Raw genomic sequence first — 26,628 nt, forward strand, 5'->3', positions numbered from 1 at the left:
GGCGAGGGCGGGACACGGAAGGGAGGAGTGGCCTGCCCTGCTGCTTGCTGCGAGTGCGAAGATGAATGGTGAAAGGAAGCGTTTAAGAGGTTAGTTCCGGGAGCGATCGAGGGGGGGGAGGAGCCGGCGATCTCGGGTGGGGGGTGACCTCAGGTGGGGGGTGGGGGCGACCCGATGTTTCCCTGAAAAATAAGGCCTCCCCTGAAAATAAGACCTCCCCTGAAAATAAGACCTAGCGGGTCTTGGGGAGCAAAAAGTAATATAAGACAGTGTCTTATTTTTGGGAAAACACGGTAGGAGCCCTGCTCGATACACAGAAATTTTGAGGCTACCTTCCAGAGACGAGAGTGAACACTTATCGCACTCGATTCCGAGGTTCGAGCCTAGCAGGTCACAGCTTGGTAGATGTTTTTATTTATTTGCTGCATTTGTATTCCACATTTTCCCACCTATTTGCAGGCTCAATGTGGCTTACAATATGTTGAGATTGTTGGGCCACATGGCTTGCAATAGTGTATGTTACATCTATGACACGTCTTCACATGAGATCAGTTCAATTGACCCTGGCTTCTCAGTGCTATCAAGCGACAGGGAACTTGGATGATGTCATCCAAGTATCCCCAGAGCTGGTTTGCACCCTTCAGTGGTGGACCATTCGATCTAATTTGACTCTAGGACTTCCATTCCAAAATTCCTCAGACACAAAAGGTGCTGACGACTGATGCACATCTCCTTGGATGGGGGGAGGGGTCTTATGTATTTATTTATTTGTTACATTTGTACCCCACATTTTCCCCCCTCTTTGTAGGTTCAATGTGGCTTATGTAGTGCCAGAGAGCAGTTGCAGACTCCGGTGTATACAAATACAAGGTGAAGTTGTGATAAGGTAAGGTTCATGTGGTTCGACGGGAGAGTTCAGTGATGGCCATTATGAACTTTAGTGTTGTTGTGTCGCAGAGATCAGGCATTTACGTTGGATCTGTAGGGTATGCCTTTTTAAACAGGTGGGTCTTGAGTGTCTTTCTGAAGTGTAGATGGTCGTATATGGTTTTCAAGTCTTTTGGTAGTGCGTTCCACAGTTGTGTGCTGATGTAGGAAAAACTGGATGCATAAGTTGATTTGTATTTGAGTCCTTTGCAGCTTGGGTAGTGTAGATTTAGGTACGTTCGTGTTGATACGGATGAGTTTCTGGCTGGTAGGTCGATTAAGTCTGTCATGTAATCTGGTGCTTCACCGTATATAATTTTGTGAACCATAGTACAGATTTTGAAGGCAATGTGTTTTTTGATTAGGAGCCAGTGTAGTTTTTCGCAAAGGGGTTTTGCGCTTTCAAATTGTGTTTTTCCGAAGATGAGTCTTGCAGCCTTGTTTTGTGCGGTCTGAAGTTTCTTTAGGATTTGTTCTTTGCATCCTGCGTAGATTCCATTGCAGTAGTCAGCATGGTTCAGTACCATCGATTGTATCAGGTTGCGAAATGTTTCCCTCAGAAAGTATTGTTTCATGCGTTGGAGTTTCCACATTGAGTAGAACATTTTCTTTGTTGTGGATTTTACTTGGCTTTCTAGTAGATTGACTTCACACCCAAGGTGTTTGGCCCACCCAGAAAACGAATATTCAGATCAATCTCCTGGAGCTCCTTGCGATCTGGAATGCTCTAAAGTCTTTCAGAGATCAGCTGTCTCATCAAATTGTGCTCATCCAAACGCAATGTATTACACCAACAAACAGGGGGGGGGCACCAAATTACGCCCTCTGTGTCAGGAGGCCGTCTGGATGTGGCATTAGGCTGGCCATCATGGCATTTTCCTTCGAGCCACTTATCTAGTGGGCAAAAACAATACCCTGGATGTCAGACTGAGCAGGATAATGCAACCACACAAGTGGTTTCTCAATATGGGCATAGCCCACAATATCTTCTTAGCATTGGTCACCCCCTCTGTGGGGTTTTTTTGCCACTTAGATCAACCACAAGGTCCCTCAGTTCTGTTCCAAGCTTCAGGCCCACGACAAAACTAGTGTCTGATGCATTTCTTCTTAATTGGGTAACAGACCTTCTGTATTCGTATCCTCCCCTACCTCTAGTGTAGAAGACTTTGTTGAAACTCAAGCAAGACCTCGGTACCATGATTCTGATTGCACCGTACTGGCTGCAGTAGATATGGTTCCCTCTACTTCTGGAGATATCCTCTGAAGAGCCATGGAGATTAGAATGTTTTCCAACCTTCATCACGCAGAACAAAGGGGTCTCTTCTACATCCCAAGACTGGCTCTCACAGCTTGGATGTTGAGAGCCTAGAATTCACTTCCTTGGGTCTTTTGGAGGGAGTGTCCCGGGTCTTCTGGTTTCTAGGAAAGATTCCAGTAAGAGTTGCTATTCTTTCAAATGAAAGGAGGTTTGCTGTCTGGTGTGAGAGCAACACCCTAGATCCCCTTGCTTCTCCTACACAGACCCTTCTGGAATACCATCAGAGTCTGGTCTCAAGACCAACTCCATAAGGGTTCACCTTAGTGCAATTAGTGCTTATCAATGTATAGAGGGTAAGCCCATCCCTGGCCAGCCTCTAGTTCGCTTCATGAGAGGTTTGCTTTTGTCAAAGCCCCCTGTCAAACCTCCATCAGTGTCATGGGATTTCAGCGTAGTACCGGCACAACCCGGTAAGTGCAGTAAGCATGGCAGGGGGCGCCGACCTCAGGAGTGTGCCACAAGCCATGCTTACCGCCGGCGGCGACTTACAGTTCCAGCCCCATCTGCAGCCCTTGGTCCCCACTTGCCCATCCTCAGTTCCCCGACAGCACTCTTTTTGTTCTTACTGCCCTGAATTTAAGTCTATTTTATTTAACCTCAAAGTGAAAGCGGCAGTGGCGGCAGCACAGCAGTGAAAGAAGCATGCTCCCCTCGCGCCTTCACTTCCCGCTCAGTATCTTACCTTCCTCTAATGTAATTTCCTGTTTCTGCATGGGCAGGACACTGTGAGGGAATGTTCGAGGCGAGCCTGCTACTTTCACTGTTGCCGCTGGTGCCGCTTTGACTTTGAAATAATATATTTTTTAAATGCAGGGTGGCATGAATAAACAGTGGGCTATTGTGTGAGACCTGGGTGGGCAGGTGGGGGGCTGGGATTTGGAACTGGAACTCAGGGGCTGAAAAGGAGGGGGGCAGGTGTGAGCTGGGATGAATCACTGGACGCGAATGGGAGAGAGGAGAAGGATGGATGGAAGGGCAGGGGAGAGAGGAGAATTGCTGGACAAGAATGGATGGAGGGGAGGTCAGAGAGGAGAGTTGCAGGACATGGATGGATGGAGTGGAGGGCAGGAGAAAAGCTGGACATGGATGGAGGGGAGGGAAGACAGAATAAAGAGATGCACATGGATGGCGTGGAAGGGAGAAAGGAGAAATGCTGGACATGGATGGAGGGAATAGCAGGGGTGAGAGGAGAATTGCTGGACATGGAAGGAGGGGAGGGCAGGGAAAAGAGGAGAAATGTACAGGGAGGGAGGGAATACAGAGGAAGGAGATGCACATGGATGAAGGGGAAGGTATAGAGGAGAAATGCTGGACATGAATGGAGTGGAGGGAAGACAGAGGGAAGTATGTGTATATAGATGGAGGGGAGGGGAAGAGGAGGAATGTTGGACATGGTTAGAGGGGAGGAAAGACAAAGGAAGAAGATGCACATGGATTGAGGGGAATGGAGGGGAGAAATGCTGGACATGGATGGAGTGGAGGGAAGAGAGAGGAAGTGAGATGAATGTGGAGGGGAGGAGAGAGGGGAGAAATGCTGGACATGGATGGATGGGGAGAGGAAAAATGCGGGACATGGATGGAGAAGAGAGAGGAAGGAGATACATATGGATGGAAGGGAGGGAAAGGGAGAAGAGGAGAAAAACTGCACATGGATGGAGAAATAAACAAAAGCTGGATCCACTCTATACCTTCTCCAGTCAAGTCCGTGGAGGACTCTGCTTTTACTTGTGGATGTAGGGCAAGAAATGAAGAAGAAAGGAGGAAAGTAAAGAAATAAATGGAAAGGAAGCCTGGAAACAGAATTAAGAGAACAAATAGAGAGCAGTAGAATTAGAGACTGGGACCAACATGATCAGAAAAAATCATTTTATTTTTAATGTTTGGAATATGTCCAGTTTGAGAATTTATATCTGCTGTCTTATTTTGCAATGTATAGCAATGTTTCTGTTTTTCTGGTGGTGTGCTGCATGCATAGTCCAGCTTCTTAGGATTTCATGTTAATTTTTGAAGAGGGGCTATCTCTGTTCTGCATGTGTGACTGCAAGGCCAAGTGTCTGAATTAGGGATCTGTTTGTTAGGTTCTGAGATTTTGATAACATATTGTGTTTCAGATTTAGCAAGACTGTTCTCCTAATTCCTGGTCTGTATGCTAATTTGGTTTTTGTCATTTTGGGTATACTGGAGCAGTAACAGTTTACAGAAATTATTTATAATGAAAAAACCCCCACAAGTTATTTTTTTTTCTCTTATACTGGTATAACATTTTCAGTGATGCCTGTTTATATGAGCCATGGCTGGTACAAGAGGTGTGGCTACTGTAGGGGCGGAGCCATAGTGATCCCTCCTCTAAGGTTAACCATAACGAGTACCAGTACTTTTTTCCTACAAAAAAAAAACACTGGGGCAGGTGTATGGTAGTGGAGGAGTTTGTGTTGCTCTTACTGAGGGGAGGAGATAGAGAAGGTGCTAGACAGGGGGGAGGGGAGGGGTTGGAAGGAGAAAGGAAAGAGAAGTGATGCTGGATGGGTAGGGGGTGCCGCTTAATAGGCTACAGAGGGGTTCCAGAAACCCTAGCGCTGGCCCTGTTTCAACATGTTCTCACCCAGCTGATGAAAGCTCCTTTCAAGCCACTGACTTCCTGCCTTCTGAAGTTCTTGACATGGAAGGTCATTGGTGGCTGTTACTTCAGCTCATAGAGTCAGTGAGCTTCAAGCCTCAGTAGAGGATGCACGTTATACTAAGTTTTATCACAACAGAGTAGTCCTCCGCACTCATCCTAAGTTCCTGCCGAAGGTGGTGTCGGAGTTCCATCTGCACCAGTCTATTGTCTTGCCAACATTTTTTCCTCAACCTCATCCCCATCCTGATGAAAGCAGCTTCCACACTTTGGATTGCAAGAGAGCATTGGTGTACTACATGGAGCAGACAGGGCCCCACAGACAGTCCGCCCTTCTTTTTGTTCCTTTTGATCCCAATGGGATGGGAGTCGCTATCGGGAAATGCACCATTCTAATTGGCTGGCAAATTGCATTTCCTTTACTTATGCCCTGGCTGGGCTGGCTCTAGAGGGTCCTGTCACAGCTCTTAATGTCAGAACCATGGCTGCATCAGTTGCCCACTTGAGGTCAGCCTCCATTGAAGAAATTTGCCAGTCTGCGATGTGGTCTTCAGTCCACACATTCACATCCCCTACTACTTCCTTGAGCAGAATACCCTCAGCGACAGTTGTTTTGGGCAGACAGTGTTGCAGAATCCAACTCCACCCTCTTTTCACCTTCGCAGCCATCATCCCTGCATATCCAAAACAAAGCAGACCTATGAGCTTCTGCATCCATGTTGTCATTCTTTATTGTTGGTAGCATTTTTATTTGATCTCACTAATATTTTCAATCATTCTGGCTTCTGCAGCATATGGATGGGTGGATGTACACAGAGGAAGTATCGGTCTCTTCGGTTAGAGTAGTAATTAGTTATAAATCGTAATTTTGTGACTTTTGGAGGGACTGGTTGTAGGGACTCCCTATATTCGTGCAGAGATGTTTTCACCTAGTAAAGTGTCACCAAAACAGACATCATGAGTATCAGTTGGTTAACAATCAAACTTATTATGTATAAGTTCAAAGTTGTTGTTTTTTTAAATATTAATTTGAAACCTGGGAGCATTTAGCATATTTTTTTTTCTTATGTGTATGTCAAAAGAAAAAGATGGTGTGTGGGAACTTGCTCCTTTTATTTTGTGGAATGCAGTGGTATATTATAAAAATACACTATTTTATAGAGGTATTGAATAATGAGGGAAGTACTTCCTTCATGCAGAAGTTCTGTCCAGAGTCAGTCTAAATGTGCCAAGATTGTCCTGTTCAGCACACTGTTAGCTGCTAAGTGCTTACAAAGTTAATTATGTTCAGCGGAAAATAAATCTGTTGGCTGCCTGCTATGTGAATATCCCATCACTGTTTCATTATTGCTACCAAGTATTACTTGTTATGGGCATTTCTTTGATTGTTTTAATTCATTTATCCAGATATTAAGCATATGGTGTTGCTTTTAAACCCAAAGGCAAATTCTAATGGTGGTTGAACAATGAGGTATTAACTGTGTTGTTTCTGACTTGTTTTGAATTGCTTTTGGCCCTTCTCATCTGTACATCTGCCGCCTAGAATTTTGGAAAATGGAAATGAGGAAATAATTTGTTTTGGATGTACTTTATAGAAGTTGGTGTTTACTTTTGCAATGTGTGAATGTGTTTGTAAGTTGGTGTTTACTTTTGCAATGTGTGAATGTGTTTGTGGATTGCCTGTTCTGGTGTGTACATATGAAAGGTTTTGAATAACTGTCTATACTTATGGTATGATTTCTGAACATGCAGCATGATTACAAGACTGACTTTTAAATGCCCAGGTTTGCATATATGCTAATCTCAACTTTGTTAAATGTTTCAGACATATCCATCTACTTGCTCCCATAATTTTACTGAATTCTATTGTTCTGTCTCACTGTATTTTCAAATATAAGCCACATTGAATCTGAGTTTACTTAGAATGATGTGGGTTAAAATCCTTTCTCCGAGGACAAGCAGGCTGGCTGTTCTTACAAATGGGTGACGTCCACGGCAGCCCCTCCGATCGGAGATCTTCACTAGCCCTCGCTTGCGCATACGCGACCGTCTTCCCGCCCGAACGCAAGTGTGATCGCTAGCCTTCTTTTTTCCGCGGCTCAGGATGGCTGTTTTCGGTCGGTCTGCGCCCCAAGGAGACCCCTCGCGTCTTTTTGCCGCGTTCTTCCGTTCGGAAGTGTCCAGATTCTTCTTTTCCGTCGTGTTTGTACTTCGTTGAAAAAAAAATTCCTTTATTTTGAGTGTTTTCCCGTTAAGTTTTCTTTCGTTGTCAGGCGCGGCCTTTTTTAGCCGCCCGTGCGGGTTTTTTCTAACTTTTTTGGCATTGCCTTCCCTGTGGTTACGGAGGATGAGCCAAGAGCCGAAATGTTTGAACTTTTGGACTATCCTTCGCCACCTAAGGAATCGTCCACTGTACCCATGCATCATGTCCTCAAAAAGACATTGCTGGCAAACTGGGCGAAGCCTTTATCTAATCCCCACATTCCCAAGAAAATTGAATCCCGGTATCGGATCCATAGGGATCCAGAGTTAATGAGGACCCATTTGTCCCATGACTCTGGTGTGGTGGATCTGGCCCTTAAGAAGGTCAAGAGTGCTAGGGAGTACGCTTCGGCGCCCCTGGGCCATGACTCTAGAACCTTGGATTCTTTTGGGCAGAAGGCCTACCATTCTGCAATGCTCATTTCCAAAATCCAATCAAACCAGCTCTATACGAGCATTCATATGCGGAACAATGTGCGGCAGTTGGCGGACTTGGTGGACAAGCTCCCATCTGAGCAGGCCAAGCCTTTTCAGCAGGTTGTCTGGCAGCTGAAGGCATGTCGTAAATTCCTGGCCAGGGGTGTTTACGATTCTTTTGATGTCGCGTCTAGGGCCGCTGCTCAAGGTGTGGTGATGTGCAGACTCTCATGGCTGCGTGCCTCCGACCTGGAGAATAGGCTCCAGCAGCGGATTGCGGATGCTCCTTGCCGGGGGGATAACATTTTTGGAGAAAGGGTTGAACATGTGGTAGAACAGCTCAACCAGCGGGACACTGCCTTCGACAAATTCTCCCACCGGGCGCCTTCAGCATCTACCTCAACTGGTAGACGTTTTTATGGGGGAAGGAGGACTGTTCCCTATTCTTCTAATAAGCATAGGTACAATCCTCCCTCACGCCAGCCTGCTGTTCAAGGTAAATCCCAGCGCTCTCATTCCCGTCAACAGAGTGCGCCTCAACAGGCCCCTGCAGCTCCCCAGCAAAAGCAAGGGATGGGCTTTTGACTGGCTCCAGCAGAGCATAGCCGAAGTCTAAGTATCCGTGCCGGACGATCTGCCTGTCGGGGGGAGGTTAAAATTTTTTCATCAAAGGTGGCCTCTTATAACCTCCGACCAGTGAGTTCTTCAAATAGTTTGGCTGGGATACGCCCTCAATTTGACTTCAAAACCTCCAAATTGTCCACCGGGAGCTCAGTCCTTCAGTTTCCAGCACAAGCAGGTACTTGTCGAGGAACTCTCCGCCCTTCTCAGCGCCAATGCGGTCGAGCCCGTACCACCGGGGTAGGAAGGGCTGAGATTCTATTCCAGGTACTTCCTTGTGGAAAAGAAAACGGGGGATGCGTCCCATCCTAGACCTAAGGTCCCTGAACAAATATTTGGTCCGAGAAAAGTTCAGGATGCTTTCCCTGGGCACCCTCCTTCCCATGATTCAGGAAAACAATTGGCTAAGCTCTCTGGATTTAAAGGATGCTTACACTCACATCCCGATACTGCCAGCTCACAGACAGTATCTTCGATTCCGTCTGGGAACACGGCATTTTCAGTATTGTGTGCTACCCTCTGGTCTCGCCTCTGCACCCAGAATATTTACAAAATGCCTGGCTGTCGTAGTGGCGTCTCTACGCAGACTGGGAGTGCATGTGTTCCCTTATCTCGACGATTGGCTAGTGAAGAACACCTCCGAGGCAGGAGCTCTACAGTCCATGCAGGTGATTATTCAACTCCTGGAGCTACTGGGGTTTGTGGTAAATTATCCAAAGTCCCATCTTCTTCCAACCCAGAAGCTAGAATTCATAGGAGCTCTGCTGGACTCTCAGATGGCTCGTGCCTACCTTTTGGAAGCGAGGGCCGACACTCTTCTGTCTCTCGTTTCCTGGGTACAGGCGTCTCAGCAGATCACAGCTCGGCAGATGTTGAGATTGCTGGGCCACATGGCCTCCACAGTTCATGTGACTCCCATGGCCCGTCTCCACATGAGATCAGCTCAATGGACCCTAGCGTCTCAGTGGTACCAAGCTGCTGGGGACCTAGAGGACATAGTCCTGCTGTCCACGAGTTTTCTTCAGTCCCTCCATTGGTGGACAATTCAGTCCAATTTGACTCTGGGATGTCCTTTCCAAATTCCTCAGCCTCAAAAGGTGCTGGCGACGGATGCGTCTCTCTTGGGGTGGGGAGCTCATGTCGATGGGCTTCACACCCAAGGGAGTTGGTCCCTCCAGGAGAAAGGTTTACAGATCAACCTCCTGGAGTTACGAGCGGTCTGGAATGCTCTAAAGGCCTTCAGAGATCAGTTGTCCCATCAAATTATTCAAATTCAGACAGACAATCAGGTTGCCATGTATTACATCAACAAGCAGGGGGGCACCGGATCTCGCCCCCTGTGTCAGGAGGCCGTCAGAATATGGTTTTGGGCTCGCCGGAACGGCATGTTTCTTCAAGCCACCTATCTGGCAGGCGTAAACCACAGTCTGGCCGACAGATTGAGCAGGATAATGCAACCTCACGAGTGGTCGCTCAATTCCAGGGTGGTACGCGAGATCTTCCAAGTGTGGGGCACTCCCTTGGTGGATCTCTTTGCCACTCAACTCAATCACAAGGTCCCTCAATTCTGTTCCAGACTTCAGGCCCACGGCAGGCTAACGTCGGATGCCTTTCTCCTGGATTGGGGAAGGCCTCCTGTATGCTTATCCTCCCATACCTTTGGTGGGGAAGACTTTGCTGAAACTCAAGCAAGATCGAGGCACCATGATCCTGATCGCTCCCTTTTGGCCACGTCAGATCTGGTTCCCTCTTCTTCTGGAATTGTCCTCTGAAGAACTGTGGAGATTGGAGTGTTTTCCGACCCTCATTACTCAGAACGAGGGGGCGCTTCTGCATCCCAACCTCCAGTCCCTGGCTCTCATGGCTTGGATGTTGAGAGCATAGATTTTGCCTCCTTGGGTCTCTCCGAGGGCGTCTCTCCGTGTCTTGCTTCCAGGAAAGATTCCACTAAAAAGCGTTACTCTTTTCTATGGCGGAGGTTTGCCGTCTGGTGTGACAGCAAGGCCCTAGATCCTCGTTCCTGTCCTACACAGACCCTGCTTGAATACCGTCTACACTTGTCCGAGTCTGGTCTTAAAACCAACGCTGTAAGGGTTCATGTTTGTGCGATTAGTGCATACCATTACCTTGTGGAAGGTAAGCCGATCTCGGGACAGCCTCTAGTTGTTCGCTTCATGAGAGGTTTGCTTTTGTCAAAGCCCCCTATCAAACCTCCTACAGTGTCATGGGATCTCAATGTCGTTATCACCCAACTGATGAAACCTCCTTTCGAGCCACTGAATTCCTGCCATCTGAAGTACTTGACATGGAAGGTCATTTTCTTGGTGGCAGTCACTTCAGCTCACAGAGTCAGTGAGCTTTAAGCTCTGGTAGCTCATGCTCCTTATACTAAATTTCATCATAACAGAGTAGTCCTCCACGCTCACCCTAAGTTCTTGCCGAAGGTGGTGTCGGAGTTCCATCTGAACCAGTCAATTGTCTTGCCAACATTCTTTTCCCGTCCTCATACCCACCCTGATGAACGTCAGCTGCACACATTGGACTGCAAACGAGCATTGGCCTTCTATCTGGAGCGGACACAGCCCCACAGACAGTCCGCCCAAATGTTTGTTTCTTTTGATCCCAACAGAAGGGGAGTGGCTGACGGGAAACGCACCATCTCTAATTGGCTAGCAGATTGCATTTCCTTCGCTTACACCCAGGCTGGGCTGACTCTTGAGGGTCATGTCACGGCTCATTGTGTTAGAGCCATGGCAGCGTCAGTGGCCCATTTGAAGTCAGCCACTATCGAAGAGATTTGCAAGGCTGCGACGTGGTCATCTGTCCACTCATTCACATCGCATTACTGCCTTCAGCAGGGTACCCGACACGACAGTCGGTTCGGGCAGTCGGTGCTACAGAATTTGTTCGGGGTTTAGAATCCAACTCCATCCCTCTAGGCCCATTTACTGGACTGGCGATCACGCTCACGTTCAGGCGGAAGACAGTCGCGCACGCGAGGGCTAGCAAATGCTGTTGCTAGTGAAGATCTCCGATCGGAGGGGCTGCCGTGGACGTCGCCCATTTGTGAGAACAATCAGCCTGCTGTCCTCGGAGAATACCTTCTACAGGTATGTAGCTTTCACTTTCTCTGAGGACAAGCATTCTGCTTGTTCTCACATGTGGGTCGTCGTCCGCGGTGGCCCAGGAATCAGCAAACAAATTTTGCAAGCAAAATAAAAATCAAAGTCTTTCGGGAAAGTTCCGTCGCGCGGGCAGCACGAACGTGCCTCTTTAGTTATTCTTTTCTCCGCGGTTAGGTGCGGCAGTGTTTTCGCTTCAGTCCGTCAGGCCCAGGAAGAAGACTTCTCTTCGCGACTGATTTTCGCTTGTATTTTCTTTTTTCTTAAAGATTAAAAAGAAGAAAAAAAAGAGTAGTTTTCTTGTAGTTTTAAAAAATCTTTTCGTCCACTTTTATGTTTAAACTGTTTTATTAACGATTCTCACAATACAAAGTAATGTAGAATATGCATATAGCATTGCTTGATATACAAAACAGCATTCTTACAACATATTCAACTTCGCCAAACACTTTTCGTCCCCATTTTTCTCCCCCCTCCCCTCTTAACAATTCCTTGGCCCATGCTAACATTAGGTTTTAAGTGACTCTTGCTCCGAATATCATACACTTGAATACTTCATTAGGTAAAATAGTGCTTATCACAAAATATCAGTAAACTAAACATCAAAGCTCTAGATCACTGCCAAGCTTTAGCCATTTACATCTCACTCAACCCCTCCAACCCCCCACCCAATACCTCCCCCCCTTGCAAGCAGAATTCCACTCTAGACTAAATTTACTACTCCAGGCTACCCATACTCTCCATTATTCCACCATTTATCAGGCATTAACAAGCAGACTACGTCCCCTTGGACTAAGCATTTGCAGGTATGGTGTCCAAATCTGCAGAAAGCGCACTCTACGTTTAGGCGATTGTTTTGAATCCCTAGCCTCCCAAGAGGCCAGGAGATGCACCTGATTGCGCCAATGCCAGTAAGCTGGCCCTTCCGATGAGACCCAGTATTGCATAATGCATTTCCGCGCTACCAAGCTCAGCTTCCTGCATAACATTATAGCGGGGGCGCCTAATGGGGCAAATGCTCTTGGTTGATCCAACAGAAACTGCCGCTCCGTTCCTTGAACTCTGTTCCCCAATCGAATCAAAAACCCTTTTACCCTCTGCCAAAACATGCGCACCTTGGGGCATTGCCATAATGCATGATATAACGAGCTGGGACCCCCTCCGCATTTAGAACACCCCGAGTTGTCCGGCCCCAACATATGAGCCAGTTGTGTTCTAGACATATACCCCCGTAGGACCACTCTATAACCACACTCCCTCAGCCTCTCATCTGTTACCAACGCCCGTATGCCCTTCAAGGTAGCTGACACATCCCATGTTGCCAGGGAGGTCCCCAGATCCTGTTCCCATTTTCGCTTAAGATCAACATATTGCCTCTGGGGCCTACGCCTAGCCAGTGCCCCATACAGTGCTGATACAGATTGTTTCTCTATCTGCAACTCCTCAAAGAAAACCCTTAGCAGCTCCCCCATCCGCCCTCTCAGGGGTACTTGGCTCAGGGATTTCACATAGTGTCGGACCTGTGCATAGGCAAATCTATTGCCCCAAGCTGATCCCACTTTATCTTGAAGAGCGTCAAATGTTATCATTTCCCCATTGTCCAATAATAGGTGTTCCAATCTTGTGATGCCCAGCCCTTGCCATCTGCCAAATGTCGGGTTATCTATCCCTGCTTCAAAAACAGGATTGCCTACGATTGGGATTTGATCTGTAACGTGTGGTTGGCCCCCCATTTGCCGCATCCACCACTGCCAAGCCTCCCGAAGGGGCTGTAGTATTATACTTTTTTTAAACTTAGAAGGGAGCTGACTACGAGGTAAATGGAGCAATGCTAATATATCATAGGGAGCAAAAAAAGCTTCCTCCAAGCCCATAGGTGTGTAATACTGCGTGGCATTCACCACATCTCCTAAGTGGCGCAGCAAACACGCCTGATTATATAGGAACACATCCGGGATACCCATTCCCCCCTGTCTCCAGCTCCCTATTAACAGGTTTTGGCTAACTTTAGGCGCATCATCCGCTTCAAATCAGACCGCGATAGGCGTATGGGTAAAGTTTGAAGAACGTACAACCAGCGCGGAAACAACACCATTTGTACTACATGTATCCGTCCCATTAATGACAGTGGCAGACTCATCCAAGAGTCCAATTTAGTTTTAGTATATTCCAGTAAGATTTTAACATTCAACTGATATAAATCTAATGTATTCATTGTGAGTCGGATTCCTAAATATTTAAAAGACTCTCTGGCCCATCTCAACGGAAATTCAGGAATCCAGTCCCTCTGGTTCACCTCTGGCGAAGCCAGCGCTTCTGACTTGTCTAGATTAATACGGAAACCTGAGTAGTCGCCATATTCACGAAAGGTTTCCAATAACGTGTCTAAGGATTCCCTTGGATTTGTGAGATGTACCAAAATGTCATCCGCAAATGCTGCAATCTTAAACATGTGGGTCCCTAAGCCAACTCCCCGGATCAAAGGGTTTGCCATGATTTCTCTGATAAGGGGATCTAATACTAAAACAAAGAGAAGAGGGGACAATGGGCACCCCTGCCTCGTGCCCCTCCTAATACAAAAACTTTCCGATTCTATCCCGTTTACTCTCAGAGTGGCACATGGGTTGGCATATAAAGCATGAATTGCCTCAACAAATCTCCCTGAAAATCCATAATGTTCCAGCGTATCAAAAAGAAACTTCCAGTGAACCTTATCAAAGGCCTTTTCTGCATCAAAGCTGATCAGCAATGATGCTACCTTCGCCTGCGAGCTGTGTTCTAGTGATGTCAATATTGCTCTCAAGTTTTTGCTCACTGCTCTACCTCCCACAAATCCCACTTGACTTTCATGAATCAACCTTGGGAGCAGCCTCGCCAGTCTATTAGCCAAGATTTTTGCCAACAACTTGGTATCATAATTTAACAGGGAGATAGGCCGGTACGATGTCGGCTCTAGAGGGTCCCTCCCCGGTTTCAACAAAACTATTATTTGAGCCCTATTCAAGTCTGGGGGTAACCTCTGTCTTTCTATCAATTGGTTCAAAAATCTAGTAATTGCAGGTATAACTCCTCCTTCCATTAATTTATAGAATTCACCCCTTAAACCATCAGGTCCCGGGGCTTTCAGTCGCGGGCTGCGGGCAATAACTAGACTGACCTCATCCTCAGTAATGAATTGATTGAGACTGTCCAATTCTTGTATTGTAAGCTTTGGTAAAGCCAGATTTTCTAAATACATCTGATTTAACAGACCGTCTTCCTCTGGGGAAGCGTACAGCTCTTGATAAAAGGCCCGAAAGGTTTCACATATTGCTTTGTCTGATGTGTGGAGCCCTCCCCCCCTTTGTCTCAGTGCCAGAATGTTCTTAGTCCCTCCCCGGGGGTTAATTATTTTTGACATCAACTTGCCTGTTTTATTACCATGTTTATAAAGCATATATCTATAGTAGAGCTGTGACTTGTGTGCCCTTTCTTGCAAAAGTACATTTAAGGCGGTTTGAAGCTCTAACACTTGTTGTTTATCACCTATCGCGTGTGTCTCCCCATATCTCTTCCGTGTCTTACAAAGTTGGTTACTTAAACGCAAGATCTTTCTATCTCGTGTCTTCCTCACAAAGTGCGTGTGACTTATCACTTCGCCTCTAAGAACCGCCTTAGCCGCTTCCCAAAACAAAACTGGGTCTTCTATGTGTTCCTGATTATGAGTACTATATTCCGCCCAGCGAGCTTGTAATCTGCCTTTAAGCATTGGATCTGAGCTGAACTCCAGGGGAAATTGCCATTTATATTCTTGTGGGGTTGTACTGCTTGGTATCCATTCTATCTTAACCCAGGCATGGTCCGACACCATGTACGGTCCTATCTCCGCTGTTGTCACTTCCCCAAACATCTGACGTGATGTCAGAATATAGTCAATTCTCGACTGAGTGGAGTGGGCCCGCGACAGGTGTGTATAGTCTTTCTCACCTGGGTGTAGCACCCGCCACACATCAACCAGGCCCAACATCTGGCTCAATTGTAAAAGGCCTCTATTATTATAACATGAAGAGGCCGTCTCCGGGGCTGATCTGTCCAGAGAGGGGTCCCAAGTTGCATTTAAATCACCCCCCAGCACTATAGCTGCGTGCGGTTGCCTAAGCAAAAAATTAATCAAAGTTTGATAAAACTTCCGATCGTATCTATTTGGAGCATAAATATTACAGATTAGCAGTTTCTGTCTCCCAACTACCACTTCCAATATAACATAGCGGCCTTCAGTATCAATCAGAAGTGGATTAATTACAGAGGCTATGCCTTTTCTAATTAGTATCGCTACTCCTCCCTTTTTACCTTGTGCATTTGCTGCTATACAATCCCCAACCCACCAGGTGCTGAGCTTGGCATGTTCAATCTGGTTCAGATGCGTCTCCTGCAAGAGTGCTATGTCTGCTTTCTGCCTATTCAATTGTTGTAGAATCTTAGAACGTTTGATTGGCGAATTAACTCCGCCTACATTCCACGTTAGTATTCTTACTATTCTTGGATTTGAAAGTGTGTGTCTATATCCATAGATGTCCTCTGTTGTAATCGAGGGGGACATCCCAGCCTCTGCCCCCCCCCCCCCCCCACTTGCACCTCCACTATGTCAGCTGCCTTATTATGTTCTACTTCTTTTCTAGTTAAGACTTGTGCCCTGCTTGCATCCCTCTTCCCTCCCCCCACCCCCTCCTCCCCCCCCCCAATTCCTGTATCCCTTATTCTCAGGTCCACCAATTAGGACCTTGACTTCCTTACGTCTCTCCCTCCCCCCTCCGCATTATGCAATGTTACATTAAACATAACTTTCATTGTCAAGCTGATCAGACACTTACAGGGTCTCCCCCCTCTTACCAGGGGTTCAAACCGGTTCACCCACTGGCCATGTCTGCCATATAGTGTCTTAATCAACAGCAAAAGATTAAAAAAAAAAAAAAAAAACTCAACACTCAAGTCTAACTCACAAACCATAGAACCTTAACTTTCCAACTGCAGCCATCTTGCCAAGCCTTCTGCTACTATAAGTGGTCCATCTTTGTTCTTGGCTGGGAGATTACTGTATTGTCATGTATTGACCAGTCAGGTCTCTGCTGACCTCTCCGTATAACATTACTCAGTGTTTTCAGAGTGTTCTCTTTTCTATGCTGTTCAACTTGCATCTGAAGATGTTGTTCCCAGCTGTTGTAGAAATTCTTTAGCCGCCCCTGCCGTCTCATATGTCTTAGTAATACCATTATACGTGACCCGCAGTTTGGCAGGGTATTGTAGTGCAAATCTTATTTTCTTTGGAATAGCGTTGAGCAAACCTCCGAAAACTGTCTCCTCCGTGTGGCTACTCCTGCTGAATAATCTTGGAAACATCTTACTGGGATTCCTTCATACTCCAATGCTTTTCCAGCTCTCAGCAGCTTCATCACTTCTTGTTTTTGCGCATAGTTCAAAAATCTTAAAATTACCACTCTTGGTTTATTGGTGCCAGTCATTTTCATCCCGATGCGGTGAGCCCGTTCTGTCTGTATTGGCCCCGAGGCTTCTGGGAATTGTAGTTCACTGGCAAACCATCGTGCCAAAAAAACCTCCAAGCCCCGTTCGGGTAACGCTTCTGGCAGGCCCACCACTCGGATATTATTTCTCCTGGACCTGTTTTCTAAGTCCTCAATCTTTTCCTCCATCGCCTGCAACTTTTTTTGAGTTATATCTTGTATTGTCTCCACCTCCGTTACTCTGTCCTCATTTTCACTCACACGTGCTTGAAAGCCTGCACAATCCCGAGAAAGATCCGTGAGCTGTTCTTTTACCTTTTCCAGGTTAGTATTTATGGGGGAGAGCCGGCGATCCAACATATCTTCTAACACTGAGGACATTTCTGAAGTTATTTCGGCGATCCTGGCCGATGACACTGTCGGGCCCGGCGGGCTTGCGGGCGGCGCCATCTTGTCTTCTGCTCCTCTACCACGGAGCTTATCTTTATGTATATTTTTCGCTGCCATCACGCCGCCAATTAATTTAAAATGTATGTTGCCGGCCTCTCTAACGTTTCAGGCTGCGGCGAATTTCGTTTTTAGATCGCGGTTTGTGAGCTGGTCATGCGGAGGGGGGATTGAAGCCGGAGAGATCTTTTTCCTTCAACCCCTCGCGGTCATGACGTCACCGGAAGTCCCCCTTTTCGTCCACTTTTAAAGTTTCCTTTCTTTTTCGACACGGCCGGGTTTTTCCCTTTTTTTTTGTGCTTTTTTTTTTTTGGCACAATCGTGTCATTTGATTTCGCCGAAGCCATTTTTTCTTCCATGTCATCGAAGACACCCAGCAGCTTCAAACGTACTCGGTGCAACCGGACCATCTCAGGTACAGATACCCACTCTTGGTGTATCCAGTGCCTTGGGCCCGACCATAGCCCAGCCGCTTGTAGTCTGTCTTCGTATGAAGAAACGGGCCCAATTGTCTCAATAGACCCAACGGGAGAAGGTTTTTGGGGCTCAGTCCGGTCCTTCGACATCGGTACCGAGGTCATTGGCGTCGACATCGACAGGAGCATCGACGTCAAGGAGAGAGGTAATGGCTGCTGAGAGACCAACTCGCGCTGTGAGCAGTGAGGCGTCGAGTGGGTCTCCACCTGTCTCGAGGCCTCCTGTTATGCAGGTCCCCCAGGACCGACCTTCGTCGGACCCGGCCCCGAGAAGACATGAGGATTCCACGTCCTCCTCATTGGTACCGAGGAGTCTCGGCGGGTGTCGAGCGAAGGCTAAGAAGCATTATCATCCTTCTTCTTCGACGCACAGTACCGGGAGCTCCAGAGCGTCGAGAGAGTCGGCACCCGAGAAGCGTCGGCGCTGAGAGGACCGCTCCCCCGTCTGTCTCTTGGCAGCCCGGTACCTACTCCCAAGCCTCCACAGATTCTGACTCCACCTGTTTCACTAGCCCCGCTCCTTCTCTGATGACGGCTCTCGACGAGCATCGTATTCTAGATCTAAGGGACCTGAACAATTATCTGGTTCGAGAGAAGTTCAGGATGGTTTCCCTGTGCACCCTTCTTCCCATGATTCAAGAGAACGATTGGCCATGCTCTCTGGACTTAAAGGATGCTTACACATACATCTCGATACTTCCAGCTCGCATGAGGTATCTTCAGTTTCAGCTGGGAACACAGCACTTTCAGTACTGTGTACTCCCCTTTGGTCTGGCGTTTGCATCCAGGGTGTTCACAGAGTGCCTGGCTGTAGTTGCAGCGTTGCTACACAGACTGGGAATGCATGCATTCCCTTATCTCAACGATTGGCTGGTTTCTCCAAGTCACTTACCTGGGAGGCGTAAACAGTCTGGCCAACAGACTGAGCAGGGTTATGCAACCTCAAGAGTGATCGCTGAACATGGGCGTAGTCCGCAAGATCTTCAGAGCATGGGGCACCCTCTCGGTGGATCTTTTTGCCACTCAGATCAATCACAAGGTCCCTCAGTTCTGTTCTAGACTTCAGGCCCATGACAAACTAGCATCAGATGCCTTTCTCCTGCATTGGGGAACAGGCCTTTTGTATGCATATCCTCCCATACCTCTAATAGGGAAGACTTTGCTGAAACTCAAACAGTACTGTGGAACCATTATTCTGATAGCTCCCTTATGGCCGTGTCAGATTTGGTTCCCTCTTCTTCTGGAGTTGTCCTCCGAGAAACCGTGGAGATTGGAATGTTTTCCAACACTCAGAACGAGGGGTCGCTTCTACATCCCAACCTCCAGTCTGTGGCTCTCATGGCCTGGATGTTGAGAGCTTAGAATTCGCCTCCCAGGGTCTTTCAGAGGGTGTCTCTCAAGTCTTGCTTGCTTGCTTCCAGAAAGGATTCCACCGAGAGGTGTTACTCTTTCAAATGGAGGAGGTTTCCCGTCTGGTGTGACAGCAAGGCCCTAGATCCTCGCTCTTGTCCTACACAGACCCTGCTTGAATACCTTCTACACTTGTCAGAGTCTGGTCTCAACCAACTCCGTAAGAGTTCACCTTAGTGCAATTAGTGCTTATCATCGCCGTGTAGAAGGTAAGCCTATCTCTGGACAGCCTTTAGTTGTTCGCTTCATGAGAGGTTTGCTTTTGTCAAAGCCCCCTGTCAAACCTCCACTAGTATCATGGGATCTCAACATTGTTCTCACCCAGCTGATGAAAGCTCCTTTTGAGCCACTGAATTCCTGCCATCTGAAGTACTTGACCTTGAAGGTCATTTTCTTTGGTGGCTGTTACTTCAGCTCGTAGGGTCAGTGAGCTTCAGGCCTTGGTGGTACATGCATCTTATATCAAGTTCCATCATAGTAGAGTAGTCCTCCGCATGCACCCTAAGTTCCTGCCAAAGGTTTTGTCGGAGTTCCATCTGAACCAGTCAATTGTCTTGCCAACATTCTTTCCCTGTCCTCATACCAGCCCTAGCGAAAGCAGTTTACATACCTTGGACTGCAAGAGAGCAATTGGCTTTTTACGTGGAGAGGACACAGCCCTTCAGGCAGTCCGCTCAATTGTTTTTCTTTCAATCCCAACAGGAGGGGAGTCGCTATTGGAAAACACACAATCTCCAATTGGCTAGCAGATTGCATTTCCTTCACTTATGCCCAAGCTGGGCTGCCTCTAGAGGGCCATGTCAAAGCTCATAATTTTAGTCATGGCTGCGTCACTGGCCCACTTAGTCGGCCTCCATTGAAGAGATTTGCAAGACTGCAACGTGGTCATCAATCCACCCAGATACCCAACGCGACAGTCGGTTTGGGCAGGCAGTGCTGCAGAATCTGTTCGGGTTTTAGAATCCAAATCCACCCCCCAGACCCATTTTTGTTCTGTTCCAGGCTGCACTCTGTTGATTTTGGTTTCATGTCAATCTTTGTTCTGTCCTTGCCGTTGCGAGGCCCAATTGACCAATGTTCATTGTTTTGAGTGATCCTGGTTGTTAGTGATACCCCACATGTGAGAACAAGCAGCCTGCTTGTCCTCGGAGAAAGCAAAGATACTTACCTGTAGCAGGTATTCTCCGAGGTCAGCCTGCTGATTGTTCTCACAAACCCACCCTCCTCCCCTTTGGAGTTGTTATTGTTGTTTCTTGTTTATATGCTTTTTGATTAAACTAAAGAGACACGCTCACGCGGCGGGCGGGAAGTCATTTGCTCATGCGCAGTTAGTTGATTTTTATTTTGCTTGCAAAATTTGTTTGCCGATTCCTGGGTCGTGAGGATGACTACCCACATGTGAGAACAATGAGCCTGGTGTGCTCGGAGAATACCTGCTACAGGTAAGTATCTTCGCTTTATCTTCCACCTTTTAAGGCACTGCCTATCCAGCTGGATGGTGATGGCACAAGGAAAGCATATTTGCTCCAGTGAAGACTGACTCAAAATAAACCTGTTCCTTATCTGGGCTCTAGTATTACCATATTGAAAATACAGCCATGCCATGCCTTTGTGATTATGTTCCACTAATAAGTTAAACGATTAACTGGCTTTCTTGAAAGGATTATGGGGTCCATTTTCAAAGCACTTAGACTTACATATAAAGTTCCATAGTTTACTATGGGGCTCATTTTCAAAAGAGAAAAATGTCTAAAAAGTGGCATAAAGCAACATTTGGATATTTTTCTCACAAAACTTCCAAATTGATATTTTTGAAACTTTTTTTTTTTTTTCATATGTTTTTTATTCTGTTTGTCTTCAGTGCATCCAAATCACAAGAGGGTTTGTTGGGGATGTGTTAAGAGTTAGATTTGGGCTTTCCGAAGACTTGGACATTTTTCAGCTTTAATGGAACAAAACAAAAAAATCCAGGACTAAAACTAAGACATTTTCATCTAGACCTGTTTATATCGAATAAAACACAAAATGGTGCTCTAAATAACCAGATGAGCACTGAAGGGATTCGGGGTGACCTCCCCTTACTCTCCCCCAGTGGTCACTGACCTCCTTCCACCACCAGAATATGTCATTAAAAGACTTACAAGCCTCTATTCTAACCTCAGATGTTACAGTCAGGTCCATTAGAACAGCATGCAGATACCTGGAGTAGTCTAATGGTGGGTGCAGTGCAATATAGACAGGTGGACCTAGGCTCGTACTTCCTCCTACATTTTTTGGCGTTTGCAAGATGTCTAGTAGGACGAAGATGTTGTATCAAAAATGCCCATCCATGTAACTTTGAAAGTCTAAGTGCTTTGAAAATACACCTCTGTATAGCATATAAACGTATTTATTCAATACCACAATTTCTCATGTACAGCCACAAAATAACCCTTTAGGGTGGATAGTATTCACAATGAGATCCTTTTATTATTGAACCACTAAGCCATCTCTCTCCCTTTCAATCTGTTCAAAATTATGCTGCATGATTTATATTCTGTCAGTGTCGCTATGCTCATATTAGCCCTCTCCTCAAGTCACTTCATTGGCTCCCTATCCATTTCTGCATATGGTTCTAACTCCTCTTATTGATCTACAAGTGCCTTCACACTGCTGCTCTTCAGTACCTTTCCATTCTTCTCCCTACACTCTTCCCTGGGAACTCCGTTCATCAGGTAAATCTCTCTTATCTATACCCTTCTCCTCCACTACCAACTCCAGACTCTATTCCTTTTACCTTGCTGCACCATACACCTGGAATAGTCTTCCTGAGTTAGTATGTCAAGCTCCATCTCTAGCCATCTTGAAATCTAGGCTAAAAACCCACCTTTTTTATGCTGCCTTTAGCTCCTAACTCCTATTCACTTGTTCAGTACCCATGTCTATTTTGTCATTCCAGTCTTAAATAATTCCCTTATCCCTTGTTTTTCCTGTTTGTCTGTCTTGATCAGATTGTAAGCTATGTTGAGCAAGGACTGTTTCTTAAATGTTTAGTGTACAACGCTGCATACGTCTAGTAGCGCTATAGAACTTAGTAGTAGTAATAGCGTTTTCTATTGTTCTGGGTGAACTAAGATGCCGGCAAGCTCCACCTACTGGATTCAGCCCATGTAATGGGCTAGATAGTCTTATGCCGTCTCCTGTGTAAATATAACCTCCTTGGTGGCTCCGTACTCCTGCTGTCTATGGAGAATATTACAGATGAGCAGTTTCACTTTCTGTTGTAATTGCGTTCATTCACTTCTTTTTATCTACAAAGAATAGCAATAATGTTTCTATTATTTCTTTCTTTCTGCTGCTTTATCAGTAGGATGCACACTTGTGTTTGGTTTTAGTGAAAATGTTAATTTATAGAAAGTGCTGACAAATAGTGGCGTAGAATTTAGAACCTCAAATGTAACTATATGTAAAATGTATACAGACAAAGACTGTCTATTTTATTTGTATTTGTTTCTAGATATTTTAACATATTTTGATTCATATTACAGGTCAGCTTATCATCAACCAACCTCTTACAGGCCGAGATTACTGCTCTCTGGAGAGAGAGGTTCAGGTCAAACATCACATCTTGCTCCTGCACTGTTGCACACCCTGGAAAAATTTTCTGTTCACCGATTAGATCTACCAGCACTTTACTCTGTTAGTGCCAAAACACCTGAAGAATCATGTGCACAGGTTAGTCTGACGACTTTATAAATTTTTGATTTACAGATGCACTTTATGGCTGGTGTACTTAAGCAAATTTTGATGTTCATTCTTGTTAAGTCTCTGTGGTCAGTTCTACAATCTGAAGCGCAGGCAAACTTTGATAAACTGATTCCAGGTCTAAAGGGTATTTTAATATCTGAGTTCTACATTTGAAACAACTGGACTTTGTTAGTGTCTAGAATGATGATAGAAATTTGTAAACTTTGCATGGTAATATGACTGTAGCAAGGAACTTCTAGGTTTTCAAATTATCATATGTTTATGATAGACACATTAAATTACAATCCTTGCATTTATAAAAATGCATCCATACGATCGCATGATAATTTGATGATATGCATACTATAGGACTGCAGATATTTTTTACTGCTGTACACAGCTAAAAATAATGTTATAAGAAATTTTGGAGTCCCTAAAATGTCAGAAGGGAACACATACAAGATAGTTTAAAGGGCGAGATAATTGAATTGTGCAATATAGGTTTGAAAAGCATGCAGTTGCTTAAGATGAAATAAAAAGATTCACCAGACTACTAGAGGGCTGTGGAACAGCCAGTCATCTTGTCTGGTCTTATCCAAAAATTCAAGGACAATATCATCCACATAAGAAGGTTTCCTTTGAATGCCATCCAGTACTAGAGGCTATCAGAATACTTTTTCCAGGCATGCTCCCTACTCCTTGGAACTTGGTTGTCTGGTCTTATCCAAAGATTTGAGGACAATATCATCCACACAAGAAGATTTCCTTTGAATGCCATCTAGTACTAGAAGCTGTCAAAATACTTTTTTCAGGCATGCTCCCTACTCATTGGAACTCGCTTTCTAAGGAAGCATGTCTCTTCCCCCCCCCCCCCCCCTTTAATTTTTTTAGGCCTGCCTTTCCAAGTAATACTTGTGGTGTTTACAGCATTATTAGTAGTCAGGTGAATAAGTCTTCACCCCAGAGACCTTATAGTCTTTGATGTTAACAGGGGTACTTGAAGATAAAATTATTTTCCCAAGACCAAAAAAAGTATGGGATAGTTTTATCAGTATGAAGAGAGAATTGATGATAAAACCATCAGAGATGGCATTATAAGGATATTACAGGTAGAAAAACAGGGAAAGTGTGTTCTTCCTCCTGCAGAATTTGCCTTAGTGGGGTTGCCCAGGAGTCTGTGCTGGGATTGCTGCTTTTTAATATATTTATAAATGACCTAGAGATGGGAGTAACTAGTGAGGTAATTAAATTAGCTGACGACACAAAGTTATTCAAAGTTGTTAAATCACAAGAGGATTGTGAAAAATTACAAGAGGAGCTTACGAGACTGGGAGACTGGGCATCTAAATGGCAGATGACGTTTGATGTGAGCAAGTGCAAAGTGATGCATGTGGGAAAGAGGAATCCGAATTATAGCTACGTCATGCAAGGTTCCACGTTAGGAGTCACCAACCAAGAAAGGGATCTAGGTGTCGTCGATGATATGTTGAAACCTTCTGTTTCAGTGTGTTGTGGCTGTTCAGTGTGTTGCGGCGGCTAAGAAAGCAAATAGAATGTTAGGTATTAGGAAAGGAATGGAAAACAGAAATGAGGATGTTATAATGCCTTTGTATCGCTCCGTGGTGCGACCGCACCTTGACTATTGTGTTCAATTCTGGTCACCACATCTCAAAAAAGATTTAGTGGAGTTAGAAAAAGTGCAGAGAAGGGCGACAAAAATGATAAAGAGGATGGGACGACTTCCCAGTGAGGAAGGGCTAAAGTGGCTAGGGCTCTTCAGCTTGGAGAAAAGACGGCTAAGGGGAGATATGATAGAGGTCTATAAAATAATGAGTGGAGTGGAAAGGGTAGACGTGAAGCGTCTCTTTACTCTTTCCAAAAATACTAGGACTACGGGGCATTCAATGAAGCTACAAAGTAAAATGAATCGGAGAAAATTTTTCTTCACTCAACATGTAATTAAACGCTGGAATTCGTTGCCAGAGAATGTGTTAAAGGCGGTTAGCTTAGTGTGGTTTAAAAAAGGTTTGGACAGCTTCCTAAAGGGAAGAGTCCATAGACCATTATTAAAATGGACGGAGAAAATTCACTGCTTGTTTCTGGAATAAGCAGCATAAAATGATTTGTACTTTATGTGGATCTTGCCAGGTATTTGTGACCTGGATTGGCCACTATTGGAAACAGGATGCTGGGCTTTATGGACCTTTGGTCTGTCCCAGTATGACAATACTTATGTATTTATGTACTTACTTTAACTGAACTTGGTGGAACCAGGGGTGGGATACAGGACACAGGAGCAGCAGAGCACATAGGCAACTAATCGGAAAACCAGGACAGGAAGAAAGCTAGATTACAGTAAGTAGACTTTTATGGCAAGATCTCAACAGGTACAGGATATGTCTGGGTGGTGGGGGAGGGAAGCGATTAAGCTCTAGCAAAAAAAAAAAAAAAAAAATGTAGAAAATGGAAAGTATAGAACAGATAAGAGCAACCAAACCAATCAGATGCATCAAGCTCTGTTGGAACCATTGCTCCCTGCAAAAATTAATATTAGCACTTAGATGCAAACTTGCCACAGAGGCAAGAACTCATAGTAGTAATTTTTTGAGGTATATCAGAAGCAGAAAGCCTGTGAGGGAATCTTTGTAGCATAAAATTATTGAGGAGTAAAAGGGGCACCCAGGGAGGATAAGGCCATACTGGAGAGACTGATTTAATTATTTGCTTCGTTCTTTATTGACAAGGATGTAAGAGATCTACCTCTACCAGAAATGTTTTTCAAGGGTGACAATGCGGAGCAACTGAAAGAAATCTCAGTGAACCTGAAGGATGTTCTGAGCCAGATCGATAGGTTAAAGAGTAGTAAATGACTAGGACTGGATGATATTCACCCCAGTATACTGAAAGAACTTAAACGTGAAATTGTTGATATACATTTAGTGATCTGTCATTAAAATCGCCCATAGCACCTGACGATTGGAGGGTAGCCACTGTAAGCCAATTTTTAAAAAGGGTTCCAGGGGTGATCCAAGAAGCCTAATGTCAGTGCCAAACAAAATAGTGGGAACTATTATAAAAAAATAAAATTACTGAACACATAGACAAACATGATTTAATGGGACTGAGTCAACATAGATTCAATCAAGGTAAGTCTTACCTAACCAATTTGCTTCATTTCTTTGAATGTGTGACTAAACATGGATAAAGGTAAGTCAGTTGATGCAGTGTATGTAGATTTTCAAAAAGCATTGGACAAAGTCTCTCATGAGAGACTCCTGAGAAAATTTAAAAGTCCATGAGATAGAAGGCAATGTTTTGTTGTGGATTGGAAATGGGTTAATAGATACAAAACAGAACGTAGGGTTAAATGACCATCTCTTTCGATGGACAAAGGTGAATAGTGGAATGCTCCAGAGATCTGTACTTGGACCAGTGCTATTTAACATTTTTAAAATATTATTTATTTAATATATATCCGGCCTGTCATCTAAGTGGGTTACAAATAAAACATACATAAAATTTATCTGCAAGCACATCAGCAATGACATCCTTTCAGATTAACTTTTAATCAACTTCCTGCATAAGCCTGTACAAATAAATACAGTTTCAGCTTCCTCTTACAATTGGATACTGATGGTATCATCTGATTAGTGCCTGGCAACCTGTTCCGTAAAATTGGACAAACAAAAGTAAGAGCACCATCTGAAGTGTTAATATAATGCATCTTTGCTAAAGACAGTTGAATCAGCTGCTCAGTCCCTGATCTTAAAGCATGATCTGGTTTATA

At 45.2% G+C, this 26,628-nt stretch overlaps 1 protein-coding gene across 1 annotated transcript in view; it reads left to right on the forward strand.

Moving 5' to 3' along the window:
* Positions 1–26,628, forward strand: part of ATAD2B (ATPase family AAA domain containing 2B) — a 714,191-nt gene that overhangs the window by 420,306 nt on the left and 267,257 nt on the right. Inside the window, 1 exon segment of the mRNA XM_030198808.1 lies at positions 22,643–22,829. Coding sequence (XP_030054668.1) covers positions 22,643–22,829 — 187 coding nt within the window.

This window comes from Microcaecilia unicolor, chromosome 3, assembly GCF_901765095.1.
Source record: "Microcaecilia unicolor chromosome 3, aMicUni1.1, whole genome shotgun sequence".
NCBI lineage: Eukaryota > Metazoa > Chordata > Amphibia > Gymnophiona > Siphonopidae > Microcaecilia > Microcaecilia unicolor.